This window comes from Clytia hemisphaerica, unplaced genomic scaffold (assembly GCF_902728285.1).
Source record: "Clytia hemisphaerica strain Z4C2 unplaced genomic scaffold, Clytia hemisphaerica genome assembly, whole genome shotgun sequence".
NCBI lineage: Eukaryota > Metazoa > Cnidaria > Hydrozoa > Leptothecata > Clytiidae > Clytia > Clytia hemisphaerica.
Genome location: NW_027103268.1, coordinates 476,987 through 493,627, shown reverse-complemented (window position 1 = coordinate 493,627; position 16,641 = coordinate 476,987). Strand labels below are relative to the sequence as shown.

Below are 16,641 nucleotides of genomic sequence, written 5' to 3'. Positions count from 1 at the left end.
AAACATTAGTGCATTTCAGCATTTTAAGGTAACTTGTCTTTTATGTTTTTACGAAAATCTTACCTTGGCTTATTTCATTCCTTTGAGATGTCGGCTGAAAAATGAATACCACTTTTGTTACAACGGTCGTTTCAAGGTGCCCGAAAATTCAGACAGATATTGAGTTCAATCTTCCTTGATAGATTGACAATATGAGACCGTTTTAAAATTTTAAAAGACACATTTTTCTTCCTTCTCAGTGCGGTTGTGCCAAGCGAGCATGAATTACTGCAATCAGCTTAGCCATAAAAAACTCAGAGAGCTGACATTCAAAGGTTATTATTTTTGTTAAGATTATCAAAAAAAACCTTTTGTTCATCATCTGTGTATTTGTTGATAACAGATCGGTTGACGGCTGAACTTCCATCAGATGAATGTTGTTGTTGACGATATTCAGTCAGAAATTCGTCAGCTTTCTCCATTGCTTTACTTCTCTTCTCTTCGCTCCCTGTGTTCATGTCTCGAATCAATGAACCTGTAAAATAAATCGCTTAAAATTAAAAAATGCTGTGAAAACACCTCAACAAAACAAAAAAGGGCAATTTCAGAAACAAGGAGCAATTGGAGTATTACCAGGTGAGTTATTTGAAGTTATCAGCTAATGCCCTAACGATAAACTATGCTAAGGTTTAAACTTTCGGCCCTAATTTGGAATAAGCTATTATTAGAGTTAATTGCTATGTAATAACCACCACATAGCTATTTTTGGAAGCATTTGAATTCTTGATGTATAACAATATAGCTGTTAAGGAAAGTATAACTTCTTACCAACGTCATCAATTTTCTTGAGGAACGAATCCAAATCTTTGTCTCCACTCATAGTTTTCTTGGGGTGTTTTCTGCTTAGTTGTCACTTTTTTATTTCATTGATTTGTTAATTGTATTTACTATTGAATAGAATAAAATATTGCATATGTAACAAAAGATTATTGGAAAAACTTAACGTGGATCGAAAAACGTTTAGAATAAAAAATGTCACATGAAAGAAAATCGCAACATGGTGGTTCTCTGTTGTTCTCATCGTTAAGATGAGCTAGTAGTTATCCTTCGACAGATTATCTAATGTAGAATATATGGTTGTCTGAAGGACTACAATAAGGTAACATCAATTAAATAGTAGTCTGTCAACTCATTCAAAACAATATATTATTCTCCTATCATTACAAAACATATAACCAAACATAACGCATTCAGTACAATAAATAGTAGTTATAAAAATCAAATTCAAAGAAAATCAAAACAAAAACATTAAAAAACGAATCGGGTACAGAAAGAAACGTGGTGTCAGAGTCAAATTAATATTGGTAAAAGCTCTAAAAGTAGAATAAAAAACAGGATAATTTTAATGGCAAATAATAAATAATTTGAATGTGCATTTTATACTCATTGTGATCTAAACCTAAAATTCATATGAAATAATATATCACAAAATTCACACATTATCACTCGCAAACATTTTCATTATGGGACATTTATGTATCATTTTTGAGGAGGTACAACCATGACTGGCTTCCTGGCGTGATGAATGACATAATCACTGACTGAACCTAAAAAAGTTCTGCGCAATTTATTCAAACCTCTTGAACCAAGAATGACTAATGAAACATCACGTTCTTCAGAGATTTCACATATAGCTTCACCAGGATTTCCAGAATGCAAAATAGAATGGCATTTGACTTGGTTTTCTACACATTGCTTTTCATATACGCTCAGATATGTCTTTAATTCTTGAACTTTATCTTCCACTGTTTTCCTCCAAGCAATCCAATGTTCACTTTTTGGATCTTTGAAAAAATTATATATCATCTTTAAATTCAGTCTAGCCTGTTTCAGGGCCATTTTTTCTTTCTAATTACAATATGTCCTGTCATGTGACATTTATTATGGGATACGCTGAGTAGGGATCTATTTCATTTTTTCTATTGTAGCAAATGTTTAAAAATATTGACTTTTAAAGATAGATATAAAAACACTGGATTTATTTTCAAAAATTTTTAAACTAATCTCTTTGCTATTGGAAACCCAATTCTCATTGATCCCATGTGAATAACATTATAAAATCCTCCTACCTGAAAGGAAAAAGTCAGAACCAAATGGATGAGTGTGCTCTGCTCCATGCATCCCCATGCCCATGTGTGACATTTTGCCTGACATAAAAAGTTTTAAAAGGCATGTAATAAACGTAGGAGAATGTTGAATTATAAATATGTACAACCTTTTAATAGAAATTCTCTTTGATCTGTACCTGTATATGTATCTTTATGTTGAAAATAAGTTTTTTGAACGAACAAAAAGTCTCATGAAGTACTCTTTTTCATCAAACAATCAAAATGAAAATTCACCCTTAAAAACAAACCTTTAGAAGACAGAGCTGGTGGAGGTGGTGGATTGAAGATGTGTAAGAGAATCAAAACATCTTTATCTTTCTGCGCAATATTCCTCAAATAATCTAAAAAGGTATACAACATAAATATCTCAATAAGAATTTGGGGTTTCAAATTCTTTCACTTACTGAAAGCTTTTTGAAATAGGATTACTAACTTAATGAGAGATGCAGTTACCTTGAGCAAATTACAGCTACTTATTTCAGTTATTTTTCCTAATCTTCTCGTCCAGTTGCATGGGGCAAGGTACTGTGACTTTAAAAAAGTTATAGCCTGGGAAAATCATTTCCAAAAGATGTGCTTTGAGTATCTCCTAGCGAAATGAATGACGTTGGACATTATCTTTCAATTGTAGATGTTAAAGTTTTTTTTTTTTTTGTTTTTTTTTTTTTTTATCTAGAAGTATTAAATAAACTTGCAATTAATCGTCCGGTTTTGATTTCTCAAGACATCAGTAGTCTGAATTCTCAAATGAACATGAAGTCACCTGTCATTTCTTTCTGAGGATAAAGGATTTTTGTTAGACTATTTTTGCAAATGAGTTTAAACTGACCACCCTTCTAAAGGAATGAGAAGACGTACCTAAAGTCTTAACAATCTTCAATATTTCAAGCACCAGCTGAAAAAAACCAGCTTTTTTTACTTTTGTCTTGCTTACCCAAATGCTGTAAGCCTCCGTAGGCTAGGGAATCCAGATCACTTTAGTAGACCGAAAATATTCTTTGCAATCTTACTCACCAGTAAGCTTGCGGGTGATAAATTTATGTTTACTTATTTTGTATAATATTAGTGGTATTTAGTGGTATTTATCCGGTGTTCCTTAAAGGTAGGGTACCCCAATTGGGCTACTTATTTGGGTACCCCTTTTGCCCTAAATTTTACAAACTGATGCTTGAGTTCATGATAAAATGATTAAAAACCTTTGATTGATCATTTACAAAAATCAGATTTAAGATTGCCATAAAAATTAAGTCGCAATAGTCATTTTGCCAAAGGTACAGAGATCTACTATTTTTTTATCATGGTCAGGCACCATGTTGTCTTCCTTCTTCTCTTACTCAAAAAAATACGGACCAGAATAAAATTTCTGAAAAACGCAGAACAATGTATATTCTGTTTGGTAAAATTAAGGATGTCGCGAAAATATCATTTCCTTTTATTTTTGGCCCAGCGCTAGCGAGTGGGCCTTTAAAGAGAGTCTCACTATTTTGTTGTCCGTGTTTCCTTCTGTCTGTCCGTTTTGGTAGAAACAGCGCTTAATTAGCAGTGCTCCTTAACCACAAACGTTTTCAAAACAAAACAAGATGGCGGTCGAAGCGAGGAGATTGATTTTATGTGTTGATTCATACTTTCTTGAACATTTTCTTTGATTTAGTGGTCAAGAGACTCTCAAACTAAATAAACTTTGTACTGTAGTGATTTTTCTTTGTAAACTTTTTCAACATTCTGTCATATCTTATAGTTTTTGGTCAAGTTTTCATAAAGCTTTCTGAGTGAAAATTTTACCTTAAATCACTTTCATTTTTAGTTTCTTGTTTTCAAAAAGACCTTATTTTAAGGAAATAATGGCTTCTAATATAGAAATAAATAAACAGAAATACAGCTCATGTGTAAATTTGAATAAGATTGGAATATATTTCTTGATGCTACACAAGGTTACTTCTGGATCTGTCGCTGTTAACAACGGTCAGTCATACATCAGTGACAATGGGACGTGGCATGATTTTTAAACTCGACACAGAATCATTTCAAGTAAAACTGATTCTGGAATTTGTAACCTGATAACAGCTGTTCATAATTTTCTTACGTGCACGGTAAACCTCTGAAGGCACTTGAAAATTATACATCTGAGGAAAATAGTCCTCCCGCGGAAAATTTTACAACAAGAATCTTGCTGTGCGCCAGAAAGTCAAAAACTGATACGGCGCCCTATTCATAAACACAATCACGCAACTTTGTTGTCATACCCAGTCCTTTTAGACGAACGCGGTCCTTACGATTTCGAGATTGCATATTCGTCAGATTGTATGTTTTCACCCATCCCTTTAGAGCTTCAGCGTGGTGGGCAGAAATCAATTACAATCTGATCTCTGTAATTTGACAAATATTGAACTTATTGAACTGCAAAATTTATCAATATCTCAAGTTTGAACTCATTTTATCTTCAATCTCTTCCATTTGTTTTTGTATCTATTCTGGTTCCTTTTAAGTGCATTTTTCAGTATTTTCAGTGAAAACCAGGTTTTCTGCATAATTTATGATAATTCATTTTGTATTTTCTAGTTTATATCAATTTTAGTTTGATAGCCAACTTGGTTCATCATATTTACATTTCCTAGCTATTTTTCATAATTTTAGTATTTATGGCCAACTTGGTTTAGATTTTCTATAAATATGGCAGCTTGTCCACTTTTCTTCAGAGTTCAGTTGACATGTAGCACTCAGAGAGTCAACACCTCAGGACTTAGTCATTTTCTCAACATAAATATTAAATAATGTAAACAAACATAAGTCAATCAATGATAGTCTTCAAATCATTTTGACATTTTGGATTCTCCTTCACAGTTCTTTCACTCTGGCAAGCTGGTAAGCATTATTTATTATTTACTATTCAATATATTTCCTCTTGTTTACTTTAATGTATCCTCTCTTGTATGTATGATACCCTAGTCTCATATACTCTAGACTTTGTTTGATATAGACTTAGTCTTAGAATTTATTCATTTTTGTTTTTCATATAAACTAATTTTGGATCTTTGTATCTATTTAGTTTGAATCCTTGATTACAAATATACGTCAGTACGAGAATCCTCAGTGGTGAACTCCATGCAACAATCTCAGGTTAGGAATTTGTTGATGGACACTAAAATAGAGTTCATGTGTAAATTAGAACAAGATTGGAACTTTTTCCATGCTGCTACGTGTGACTGCGTGTGAAAATGGTTATTTCTAGATCTGTCTCGTTTAACGAATTGGTGGCTTGATTTTTCAAACTCGACACAGAATTATTTCAAATACCGATTAAATGAAATATGGCAATGGAGACTAAAATGCAGCTCATGTGTAAATATGAACAAGATTGAAACTTTTTCCATGATGCTACGTGTGAAAATGGTTATTTCTAGATCTGTCTCGTTTAACGAATTGGTGGCTTGATTTTTCAAACTCGACACAGAATCATTTCAAATACCGATTAAATGGAATATGGCAATGGAGACTAAAATGCAGCTCATGTGTAAATTTGAACAAGAATGGAACTTTTTCCATGATGCTACGTGTGAAAATGGTTGTTTCTGGATCTGTCTTGTTTTACGAATTGGTGGATTGGTGGCTTGATTTTTCAAACTTGACACAGAATTATTTCAAATATCAATTTTAAATGGAATATGGACATGGTAAATGACTAAAATGCAGCTCATGTGTAAATTCGAACAAGATTGGAACTTTTTTCATGATGCTACACATTAAATGAAATGGTCATTTCTGGAATTATTCAAACTCGACTCACATAATTGTTTTCAAGTCGAATTGACCTTGATGGAGGAAAGAGGGAATAGATGAACAAAGACAATACAACGAAGAAGCTCAATAAATCGATGTGTCACCATGATAACATTTTTTGATTTTTTGATTGTTTACCTTCGGGTAGAAAATTTCGAGCTTTCAACATTCAATTCATTTTTGATTGATGACATTATGTTTCGTTTATTTTTTCACTTCCCTCTTCTAAGAAATGAAGAAAGGGAGAATTATCCTTGTCGACTTATTTTTCATTTTGTTTTGCTCAACGCAGTAAAATTTTAAATCCTTTGGCCATCCATTTCCTGCCAGCAGTGAACGATGATATGATGATATGATATCTTTCTTTTTTCAGGTCTATGTACATTTAAAAATATCCTAAATGAAAAATAACGAGTATAATTTGTTCACCATGCTTTCGCCAAGCGATTCCTGTTTTTACGATATCAACACTTTGCTCGGGTTTTCCTCTGGATTCGGGTCAAAAGAGACATTTTTGCTTTGTTTTCAGATTTTCTTTAAAACTTTAAATGTTATTAACTAATTAATTATGCGTGGATGTTTTGAAAGCCAAAAGCTTTTCTTTTTAAATGTGAAAACCGTTTTTCAATATCTTTTTCACATCATTTGTAGTAAACAAAAGTTTGAAGCTGGTTGACTGATTTTCAAGGCTGCGCAAGGTAAAACCCCAATTTTTGGTTTTCGCACCGAGATTTGGTCGAGCAAAATCGAAACTGAGTGCCAAAAAATCGTGGAATTTAGCTGGGGGGTCGTGTTACCAAAGGAGCTGTAAAATTGGAACTTCAAATTGATATTATCTCAAGAGCTAAAACTTTCTGCCAGGTAAATGACCCCTCATTCTTCTCTTATGATAAGGGCTTTCAAATGGCATAAGGTTTTGAATTTGAAAACTAAGATTGAGATTTTGACTGGCAGCTCTATAGAGGTCCAGAGGAGAAGAAATAATACTTTAAGGCCAGGCCCAATTGATAGTTTGGTTTGTGTCCTCTGGCCAAAAAAATTTTACCTCCTTTTCACATGATAACTGCTTTGATTCTTCTATAAACAATATTCACTTTGCACACAGAAAATGTCCTGGTGTAACCCGTACTTAAAAACAAATATTAAGCACCTAAAAGCAGAAAGTTGCAGCTGTATTCCTTTAAGCTCAGGCTACGAATCTCAGGGTACTAGGGTTGCAAGCTGACGGGGGGTGCCACCCGACTTTCGAACTTTGGACCCTTACCGGGACTAAAAAGGAGAAAACAAAGGGAAATGTTGGGAATTTTACGAACCTTAGCGGGACAAATTTGACCAATTTTGACCAAATTTCGATCTTTCAGGGGGGAGAAAGTTGAAATTTTTTTATATTTTTCCGACCCTTAGTGGGACTGAAATTTGATTTTCTGATTTTTCGACCCTTAGCAGGACTTTGGAAGTCCAAAAAAGGTACCCTTAAGGGCTACAAACGCATCTCCAACTAGAAGTTATTTTGCGATCGCGGCGGGCGCGTGCCACGTGCGTTTGCGTAGGGTAAAATGGGGAAATGCGAAAATCGATTTTGGCAAAATTCTTTTGAAAAATAACCCTACAAGATTTGACTATATCTTTTTATTCCATGATGATGATCTGAAATTTTCAGTAGGGGTGGCCAACATTGTTCCCTTGCTCATATCAGGGGGGCCCGCGACGAGGCCTGGAATTCCCGAGTTATTTTTTCCTAGTTAATAAAACCGAGTTAACAAAAAACCGAGTTATCCCGAGTTATGACGTAATTTTTGGAGTTTAGTGACGTTATTTTTCATTTTCTAACTCGGGAAGTTTTACTTCCTTTAACTTTCCAAGTTATTTTCCATTTTTTAACTCGGGAATTTTTGCTTCCTTTAGCTTTCCGAGTTATTTTTCATTTTTTAACTCGGGAATTTTCTCTTCCTTTAGCTTTCCGAGTTATTTTTCTTCATAAAAAAACACCAGCTTTAATCTATTGATCGAAACCACAAGCACACCACAAATTTAATATTTGCTTGAATATCTAGAAGAAGAGTTTTGTGATTGAGTACTATGGCACGTACGGGTATGCCGCCCTTAAGGCTGCCTTTTTTGGACCTTTGAAGGGTCGTAAAAATCACAAAATCTAATTTCAGTCCCTTGTAAAAACAGCCAAAAGTTCCAATAAGGGTCACAAAATCCCAAAAAATCAGTTTTTTCCTCGATTTTTGCAGCAAATACCCGTTAGCTCGCAATCCTAGTACCCCCGGGCTTCTATGGAGCCGAACAGGTCTTACACGATTCCTCCATACCTGCTGTACTTTTTTAGATTTACACAGTATTTATGCTGTAAGATTTTTGAAGGGCTTACACTTTGTTTATCTAGCAGGTTTTAACTTCAGTTCTTGTTTTTCAATTATTCACTTGTTTGTTGATTATTCATTTTAGTCAAAGCAGGCTAAGGTTTTTCTAGTTGGTAATGGGAAAAATAGGTAATGGATGGTTATGTCTTTGATTTTGGTTGGTATTGGATCAATAGATTAAAGCTGGTGTTTATTTATGAAGAAAAATAACTCGGAAAGCTAAAGGAAGCCAAAATTCCTGAGTTAAAAATTCAAAAATAACTCGGAAAGTTAAAGGAAGAAAAAATTTCCGAGTTAAAAATTCAAAAATAACTCGGAAAGTTAAAGTAAGCAAAAATTCCTGAGTTAAAAAATGGAAAATAACTCGGAAAGTTAAAAGATGTAAAAATTCCCGAGTTAAAAAATGAAAAATGACGTCACTAAATTCCAAAAATGATGTCATAACTCCGGATAACTTGGTTTTTTCTTAACTCGGAAAAAATAACTCAGGAATTCCGGACCTCGCCTTAATAACCTCCTTAATAGGACCTCCTTAATAATTGTGTTAATAAGTTTTATGTTTTATAAAGAGAATGGAATGAGGCTCGATTATCATGTGTTATCAAATGATAACACAATTAGATTAACCTAACAAATAATATTTTTCCTTTTTAGGTCGGCTTTGTCGACCCAAAACATTTCTTTTGTCGGCACGCCAACCTAGAGTGTAAATCACGTCGGCAAATAAAAGCCAACTTCAGCTCAGGTTACGTCAGCTTTCAGGTCAGCATTGCAAAGTTATGATTCTATCATAAGTTATCGGTCCACTTCAAAATTTGTCAATCTGCAACAAAAGTATTGAAGTGATAAACTCTACAAAATGTCTGGGTGTAATAATTGATGATGAATTGAAATGGGATGTCCATGTTCAAAAAGTTACAAAAAGCTTTATTGTTAAACTTAAAAAGCTATATCAAATGAGAGGAATGCCAAAATCTACTCTATCTACTATTTATTTTCAAGGTATCCTTCCATCTGTTCTTTACGGTATCCTTATCTGGGGAAATTGTTCAGACACCCTAGATTGTCCAGTATTGAAAAAGTCCATATCAGAGCAGCTCGTTTCAGCAATCGTTTGAAGAAGTCTCTGATGTCTATGTTTTATCTTTTACAAAATTGGAAAAGAATTGCTTACTACTATAAAAAGAGTATAGCTTGCAAAGTGTATAAAATCTACAAGGTCCGTGTCCACCCCTCTTAACAGATCACATTACAAAATCAGTTGCTCGTGGTAACAGAAACTCATCTAAAATTAACCAAGCACGCTTTACTTTTGTTGACTATAAACGCTCTTTCAAATATAGAGCTGCTATTGTGCGGAATAATATTCCTAATTCCATCAGGGAGAAAAATACTTATGATGCCTTCAAAGAGGCCCTGAAAAAGTCTGACTGTCTTGACAAAATAAATTTTAATATGACTGGGAGAGCTCTCCAACATGAAGACTACATATATTTCTAGAACTACTTATTTATTACTTATTCTAATGTCTAAATACTTATATCACATTATTTTATACATACCAAACGTACATTTTTGAGAAAAAGTGTTTCACTTTGAGTCGGAAAAATCAAAACAATTTTACCTCCTTTTCACATGATGACTAATATCTCTGCGGTTCTTTTTTTATAACTGACTGCTTTGATTCTTCTATAAACAACATCCACTCTGCGCACAGAAAATGTCCCGGTGTAACCTGTACTTAAAAACAAATATCAAGCACCTAAAAAGCAGAGAGTCACAGCTGTATTCCTTTAAGCACACGCCGCGAACACCTTAATCTCCAACTAGAAGTTATCTTGCGATCGCAGCGGGTGCCTTTGTGGATCCGGGCTTTTAGGCTATTTCTTTACATTCGTGGTTGGATTCTAGAATTGCAACGATTGCTTGAGGGATTTCAAAAATGGAGGTTTTTGGTGGGAAAATGAAAAAAATGTTCCAGTTTTAGCTACCGACCGACCGACCGATGCATTTTTCAAAAAAATCAATTGGGCCTGGCCTTTTTTAATTCAATTGCCTTAGAAATTCATACATTTTCTTCTCTCACCTTGGAAATTTTGAATTTTGGTGAAAACTTTTGCCCTCGGAAATCCTGTGTCGTCCGCCCCCTGTTTTATATTTGAGTATTAAAAAGGCATGCATTGGGCCATTCCAGAAAAAAAACATTACCCCCTAAATGTAGGGGGTCAGTCGAAATTTCAAAATCATTTTCAAAATGTCAAACCAAGTTTAATGAAAAGCCCTTATTCTCAGAAAAAAAATGAGGAGTCACTTATCTTTCAACCTTTAGTAGTTTTTCAGATATTCCATTTTGAAGTTCCATTTTTTTGAAGATTCCTGTTCAAAAACCTCCTGCCATCTTGTAACATGTCCACGGCACTGAAATCGAAAGTGTTTTACAAAAAAATCTGCGCGGGAAGTTTGGGGCGAGAGTGTTTTTCCGTAGTGCGAGCCATAGAGACGGGGGTCACTATACCATTAAACTTCTCTTACAATGGAGCAGATATAGATACAAGAAAGATAATTGTACAGCATGAAAGAGGAAGGTCTAAGCTCTCTGCTGTTACCTTTCGCTAAATATGACGGATTCTTCGAAAAAATTTAATTCTTTGATTTACATTTGCTGGAAGACAATGCACGACCCCACAGAACGAAAAAGAAAGCTTGATATACCATCTTTCAAATACAAAAAACCGTTTGTTACGGGACCGATCTGCTCCTTCGTGATCTTAACAAAAGTAACCATTGTTTTTCCAAATTGGCAGTGTCGTAATCTTGTTCACAACAAATAGGGCAACCCAAGCTCTGAAAATCGAAGATTACAAATGAACGAAGAACGTTAAAGACTTCTGGTTTTTTGCACTGTAAAGGTGAATAAATTATTTTCTTTTTGGAACAAAAAATCATGCAGATATCTTTCTTTATCATTTAGATATTTAATTCTGAATTTTATTTTTATCCTTTTTTTGTTGCCCCGTCTTTTGTGTCGCGCGGGAAAATACACGACTTCCGACCGCCCTACCTAATGGATGACATCAATTTTTGAAATAAATTTTGGCACGGAATTCCAGGCAAACTTTTAAGAGAAAGTATCGGAATTCCATGAATTTTACTTACTCTTAGGTTCCAAATAAACGGGGGGGGGGGGGGTTCGAATAAACGGGGGGGTTGGAAAATTTTCTAGATCTTAATAAACGGGGGGGACCTAATTGCCGGGGGGTTAGAAATTGTATTTCTAAAACCCAAAAATAAGGTAAAAATAAGGCTAAAATCAGGCTATTTAGAGCAAAATAAGGGGCCTTCTCTTGACAGCTGAAAATATTCTTAGAGATTAATAAACGGGGGGGGGTCCTAATAAGGTCCGGGGGGTTGGAAAATTTTTGAAAAATTAACAAGCGGGGGGTATTGGAATTCCGTGATTTTTTTAGCTTACAGTAACGGAATTCCACAGTTTTGATAGGTATTTTGTAGATTTGTTACGGAAATTCCGGACTTTCTTGAAAGCAATTTGCTACGGAAATTCCATGTTGTCCATTGGGGGGTAACAAATAAAAACTGGAATGGCCCATTCAAATAATAAAGGTTTAAAATTTTTCTCTGGGCTAGTTAGTAAAATATCTCAAATAGGCTCTGTGAAGGAGTGCAAGGCCAGTCAGGATCTCATTCCACTTTATCGATATTACACGAACGGCAGTGTGCGCTAAATTATCTTGGTTTCACTTTCGATTTCAAGCAAAGGTTTTAGCAACAGGGCGCGCGTACATATAGCAAAGGGCTGGGTAGAAAAATCTAAACATAGAAACAAAAAAAAATAGCGATCATCGTATAGAGCACTAAAAAATACCCCCTTTCTATGTTTAGTTTGTTCTACCTTGGATTATAACTGAAAATATCTTCAAATAACCTTTGTCTGCTATCAGCCCGCGCGATAATCTTTGCCCGCTTCAATTCTTAGATAATGAATAAGATAGGTGCGCTTAGCTAAGCTGTGCTCGCAGGTGATAAATTTATGTTTACTTATCTTGTATATTTTAGTGGTATTTATCCAAGGAAAATGATGTTGACAAAATATGCACGGCATAGACCTTTTTTCAAAGAGGATGTCATGTTGAATAATTATGTAGTCCAGCCATAAAAAAATGATATAGCCATGCATAATTACTGTATCATACATATTGTAATAATTATTCATGGTTTATCACTGTTTTTCTGCTGGACTACATAATTATTCAACAGGGTGGCCTCTTTGAAAAAAGGTCTATTATGATTATGACATCATTAAATATGTCAATGTCGATTCAACGCCCGTTAAAGAAAATAATTTGTAAATAGTTCTTTTTATCGGGAAATTTAGAAATACGAACAAAAAAAGAATCAAATTTAATATTTGTTTCCTATCTAGATTATATTTAGCGTTAGAATACGGTAAATTTTCACGAAAAATTTCGCGATGGCGGTACGCCCAATCGCGCTCACGGGAAAGTTCCAAGTTTCAAGCGGTTCACCACGTGGATAAAAAACGTGCGGAATGAAACCTGATAGAAAGTTTCAACCAGATTTATTCAGATAAAGCTATAAGAGGTTCATTACTTGTGGATTTTAAAACCTACATAAGCAAAAACGAAAGTTGTGGGAAGGAAAGAGTAAACGCAAGACAGAAGGTTTGGTTATGTTGATCATGTATGTTTTTATTCTATCCGAACTAATATTATAAAAGACCGATGAGGCCCTGACTGTTGTGCAAGGCTGAAAGCCACACGAATATGGTTCATTACGCACGAGCGAGCGCAACGAGCGAGTGCGATTCTTTTGGCAAAAGCGCGGGAAAAAAAGCTGATATGCGGAGTGATAAAATCGATTTTTACCCTTTTTCAGCCTCGTTTCCATTCAGACTTTCGTCGTCGTGTGCAACTGTCTTAAGTTCCAATATGGAGAATTATCGCCTGTACCCGACTGTCTGTTGGAAGCATTACGTAATGGATTTTTTTCCAAATCTCTGTTTAAATCGAGCTCCGGCGTGAAAAACAGTAGGATGTTTTTCATACAACGATAAATACGTCATTTCTTCGAGAAACGTCGGAGGAAAATATAAGTATCCTTCTCGATCGGGAAACGTCGCTCGGTTCGGAAGCGTATTGTTGATCGGACCATACTGCCTTTTAACAGTCAAAACAAAGATGGTGGCAAAAATAAACAACTGGTTGCTACCGCTCTTTCGCTATTTTTCTTTGGTTTTTATGCTTTAATGAGTTGAATTGGATCATGATTTTTGTGTGATTGTTACAAGAAATGGTTGATGATGAAGTTTTCTTATTATTCCTTCCTGAATTTGATGTTTCGTTTGGTTTGGCATGAGAGATTGGTGCAATCTCTTCTTGAAAAACAGGATATTTTATCCGTTCGATATTTTATCAACTTTCACAACAAACTAACTTCAATTTTGCCCGTATATTTACACAATTTCTAACAAGGCAGTTGACTGAATATTTGTGGATAAATCTGACCATGCTATATTTGAAAAATTTTGCGACATCAAAAAAGTTTGAACTCACTTTTTTATGATGGTCAGATGGTAGATGCGGCACCCAAGCCAAGGAAATGGTTGCGGTTGGATATGAACTGGTTAGCTTTAATGTAAAAATTTAAACCCAGAGCAAAATTTACTGATTGATGATTGATGTTTTAAAAATGCAACGTGGAAAACTTTTGGTTGTGAAGTTGGACATTTTCTTGCATGCGCGTTTAAAACGTGGAAATTTTTGCTGTGAATTTAGACATTTTCTTCTACGTGCGTTTTAAACGTGGAAAACTTTTGGTTATGAATTTGGACATTTTCTTCCACGTGCGTTTAAAACGTGGAAAACTTTTGGTTGTGAGTTTGAACATTTTCTTGCACGTGTGTTTTTTAAAACGTGGAAACTTTTGCTGTGAATTTGGACATTTTCTTCCACGTGCATTTTAAACGTGGAAAACCTTTGGTTGTGAATTTGGACATTTTCCTCCACGTGCGATTAAAACGTGGAAAACTTTTGGTTGTGAATTTGGATATTTTCTTCCACGTGCGTTTAAACGTGGAAATTTTTTATGTGAATTTGGACATTTTCTTTCACGTGCTTTTAAAACGTGGAAATTTTTGCTGTGGACTTGGACATTTTCTTCTCCGTACGTTAAACATGTGGAAAATGTTTGTCGTTAACTTGACATTTTCTTCCACATGCATTTAAAAAATGTAGAAAAGTTTTGCTGTCAGGCAAAAAAAAAAAAAAATGTAGTGTTTCCGGAATGCGGGTGAAGGAAAAAAGCTTTGATGCGGCCGGTCAGAAAAAAAAATTTTATTATATTTTTTTGATGATTTAAGTAATATATAAGATCATTGAAATAGAACTTTAACAATAACTTTTATGTACGAACAGTATGAAGTAAGCCCTGAATATACTAATGTATCAACTACTAACTAACAAACAATTCTTGATCTACGAGTGAGAATATCTAACCAAACTACTTTTATAGCTTAAAATGCTCCAACTTGATTTTTTTTATAATGAACTATATATAGATGAACCCAGATCAGAAAATTATTATTTTTCACCCGGTTGGTTTCCAGAAACGCTACATTTTTTTATTTTCGCTTCAATTGAAAATTTTTTCAAGCAATATCCTGGCATGAAGACTTTTTTTCTTTTTGGAAATTTTGGAGATTATGATTGCCAATTTTGTGACATTTTTTGCTTTTGCAGCATGCTTTTGAAAATTACAAAATGCCTTCTGCTAGGGGGATTTTTTCCTTTCGACGTTCTTTCAGATTATGAAAATGTTTCCCAGTATATATGAGATTTCTTTTGCATTACACTTTTATAAGAACCAGTAAAATTTTTCTGAGCCTCGACTGTTCTTTTTTTTTTTTTTGCACTTTGAGCTTCTATCAATCATATGTTCTTATTAATAGGATGTAAGTCAGGTATTTTAGGAATTATACCCAATTTTTATCACTTTGACCCCTAAATTGATTGAAATTGAGTAGTTTCAGGCTCAGCATTGCTCTTAAATTGTTCTTATTTTTTGGCGATTTTGAGCCTCGTTGTTCTTATAAAATCGTTCTTATATTAAAAAAAGTGTATGTTTGAAATTATGAAATTGTTTCCCTGTTTTGAAAGTTTTTTACTTTTTTTCAATATTTTATATATTTTACCTTTTCTCCAATATTTTATATATTAAACCTTTTTTCCAATATTTTATATATGAAAGTATATGCAAAATATTTCATCTATTTTGAAAATATAAATTTTCCTTTGGTTTTCTTATTGTAAAATATTCTCAATTTTTGATGAACAAGATCAATTTTTGTAGATATACATTACCCCCTTGATTTAAGAAAACGAGAAAAGAGAAAAAGTTTTAGGTTGAAATTTTAAGATATTTGAGTTAAAAAAACTTCAAAAAAGCAGTTTGTTTTGAAAATAGAATCAAAGTTGTTTTGGTTCACCAGAGTTTGTACATGTTTAAGATGCATTGATAGAAATTTTCCTTGCTCTCTTGACGATCATGAAAATTACCAAAAAAGGTTTGTTCACCATGCAAATATCGCGAAAATAGCCCAAATCATGCCTCGAATTATTTCCCGATCACACATCACCCAAACGGCTGGGTACAACTTTTTAAAATTGTATCATAAAATGGCTAACTTTCTCATTCCCGGGAAAACATACCTGCCCCGTCTCCGGGATCTTTTTGCTTCTAGGCGTCTCCGGCTAAAATCGGTGTTAAATCTACTTTTGTGGCGTTTTGGTCCTTTTCCGATGTACACTAGTAATCGGAACATTTCGCTTGGAATAAGGAAGTTTAGCAATCCTACGGTATGTAGTGTAAAAAACCTTTCGCTTGCGAACACGAGATTTTCGTATCGTGCGTAACCCCTTTTACAATTGATCCTATAAAAGGAAGTTCATTCTATGGTGGCCTATCTTGAAGTGAAGGTGGTTGAACAAAATATTTTTGGCATATTGATGGCATGGAACTGAGTGGAATTGGATGCAGGTTGACGACGCGTGCCAACTGGACCGACACATAACAATTAAAAAAGTTCTTACATTCAAAAGCTCTTTTGCTGTGTTCACTTTCATCCATTGCAATAAGAACCTTCTTTTCAGTTTGAGAAGCCATCGTTATTCTTTGTGAAACTTGAAGATCCTCCTGACTGAGCTGAGAGATGTAAAAAATAAACCAACTCGTCCAAGATGTCCAAATGCAGTCGTCTCCTACTGGAATATCTCCCATGATTTAAGCACAAAGTATCGTACTTGTTAAAGACG

General features: G+C 34.4%; 2 protein-coding genes and 2 long non-coding RNA genes across 4 annotated transcripts in view; 1 reads left to right on the top strand and 3 right to left on the bottom strand.

The window, feature by feature from the left end:
- LOC136801327 (tetratricopeptide repeat protein 12-like) overlaps window positions 1-928 on the bottom strand; it is a 28,242-nt gene extending 27,314 nt beyond the window's left edge. The window contains exons 1-3 of the mRNA XM_067057973.1: window positions 808-928; window positions 348-514; window positions 64-94 (exon numbers count right to left, since the gene is read on the bottom strand). Of these exons, the coding sequence (XP_066914074.1) occupies window positions 64-94; window positions 348-514; window positions 808-859 (250 nt within the window). The 5' untranslated portion in view covers window positions 860-928. The remainder of the gene's footprint in view (window positions 1-63; window positions 95-347; window positions 515-807) is intronic.
- A 216-nt stretch (window positions 929-1,144) lies between these two features.
- LOC136801302 (universal stress protein Sll1388-like) lies at window positions 1,145-16,610 on the bottom strand. The gene is made up of 4 exons (XM_067057943.1): window positions 16,420-16,610; window positions 2,396-2,488; window positions 2,109-2,186; window positions 1,145-1,823 (listed from the first exon to the last, which is right to left on the bottom strand). The coding sequence occupies exons 1-4, from the start codon at window positions 16,604-16,606 to the stop codon at window positions 1,519-1,521; spliced, it is 663 nt and encodes a 220-aa protein (XP_066914044.1). The 5' UTR covers window positions 16,607-16,610; the 3' UTR covers window positions 1,145-1,518.
- On the top strand, window positions 4,699-5,231 carry LOC136801312 (uncharacterized). The gene is made up of 2 exons (XR_010845833.1): window positions 4,699-5,009; window positions 5,194-5,231. It is a non-coding gene; the product is annotated as an uncharacterized lncRNA (long non-coding RNA).
- LOC136801251 (uncharacterized) lies at window positions 10,529-11,294 on the bottom strand. Its single transcript, XR_010845827.1, has 2 exons — window positions 11,006-11,294; window positions 10,529-10,711 (listed from the first exon to the last, which is right to left on the bottom strand). It is a non-coding gene; the product is annotated as an uncharacterized lncRNA (long non-coding RNA).
- Window positions 16,611-16,641: the final 31 nt, after the last annotated feature.

What these genes read in the sequence shown, in the direction of transcription:
- LOC136801302 (XM_067057943.1), bottom strand. Translation starts at nt 16,606, where the DNA reads ATGGGAGATATTCCAGTAGGAGACGACTGCATTTGGACATCTTGGACG. An exon ending in ACCAGCTCTGTCTTCTAAAG is followed by an intron (nt 2,187 to 2,395) that starts GTTTGTTTTTAA and finishes TTTTTATGTCAG; the next exon opens with GCAAAATGTCACACATGGGC. An exon ending in TTCTGACTTTTTCCTTTCAG is followed by an intron (nt 1,824 to 2,108) that starts GTAGGAGGATTT and finishes ATTTTTTCAAAG; the next exon opens with ATCCAAAAAGTGAACATTGG.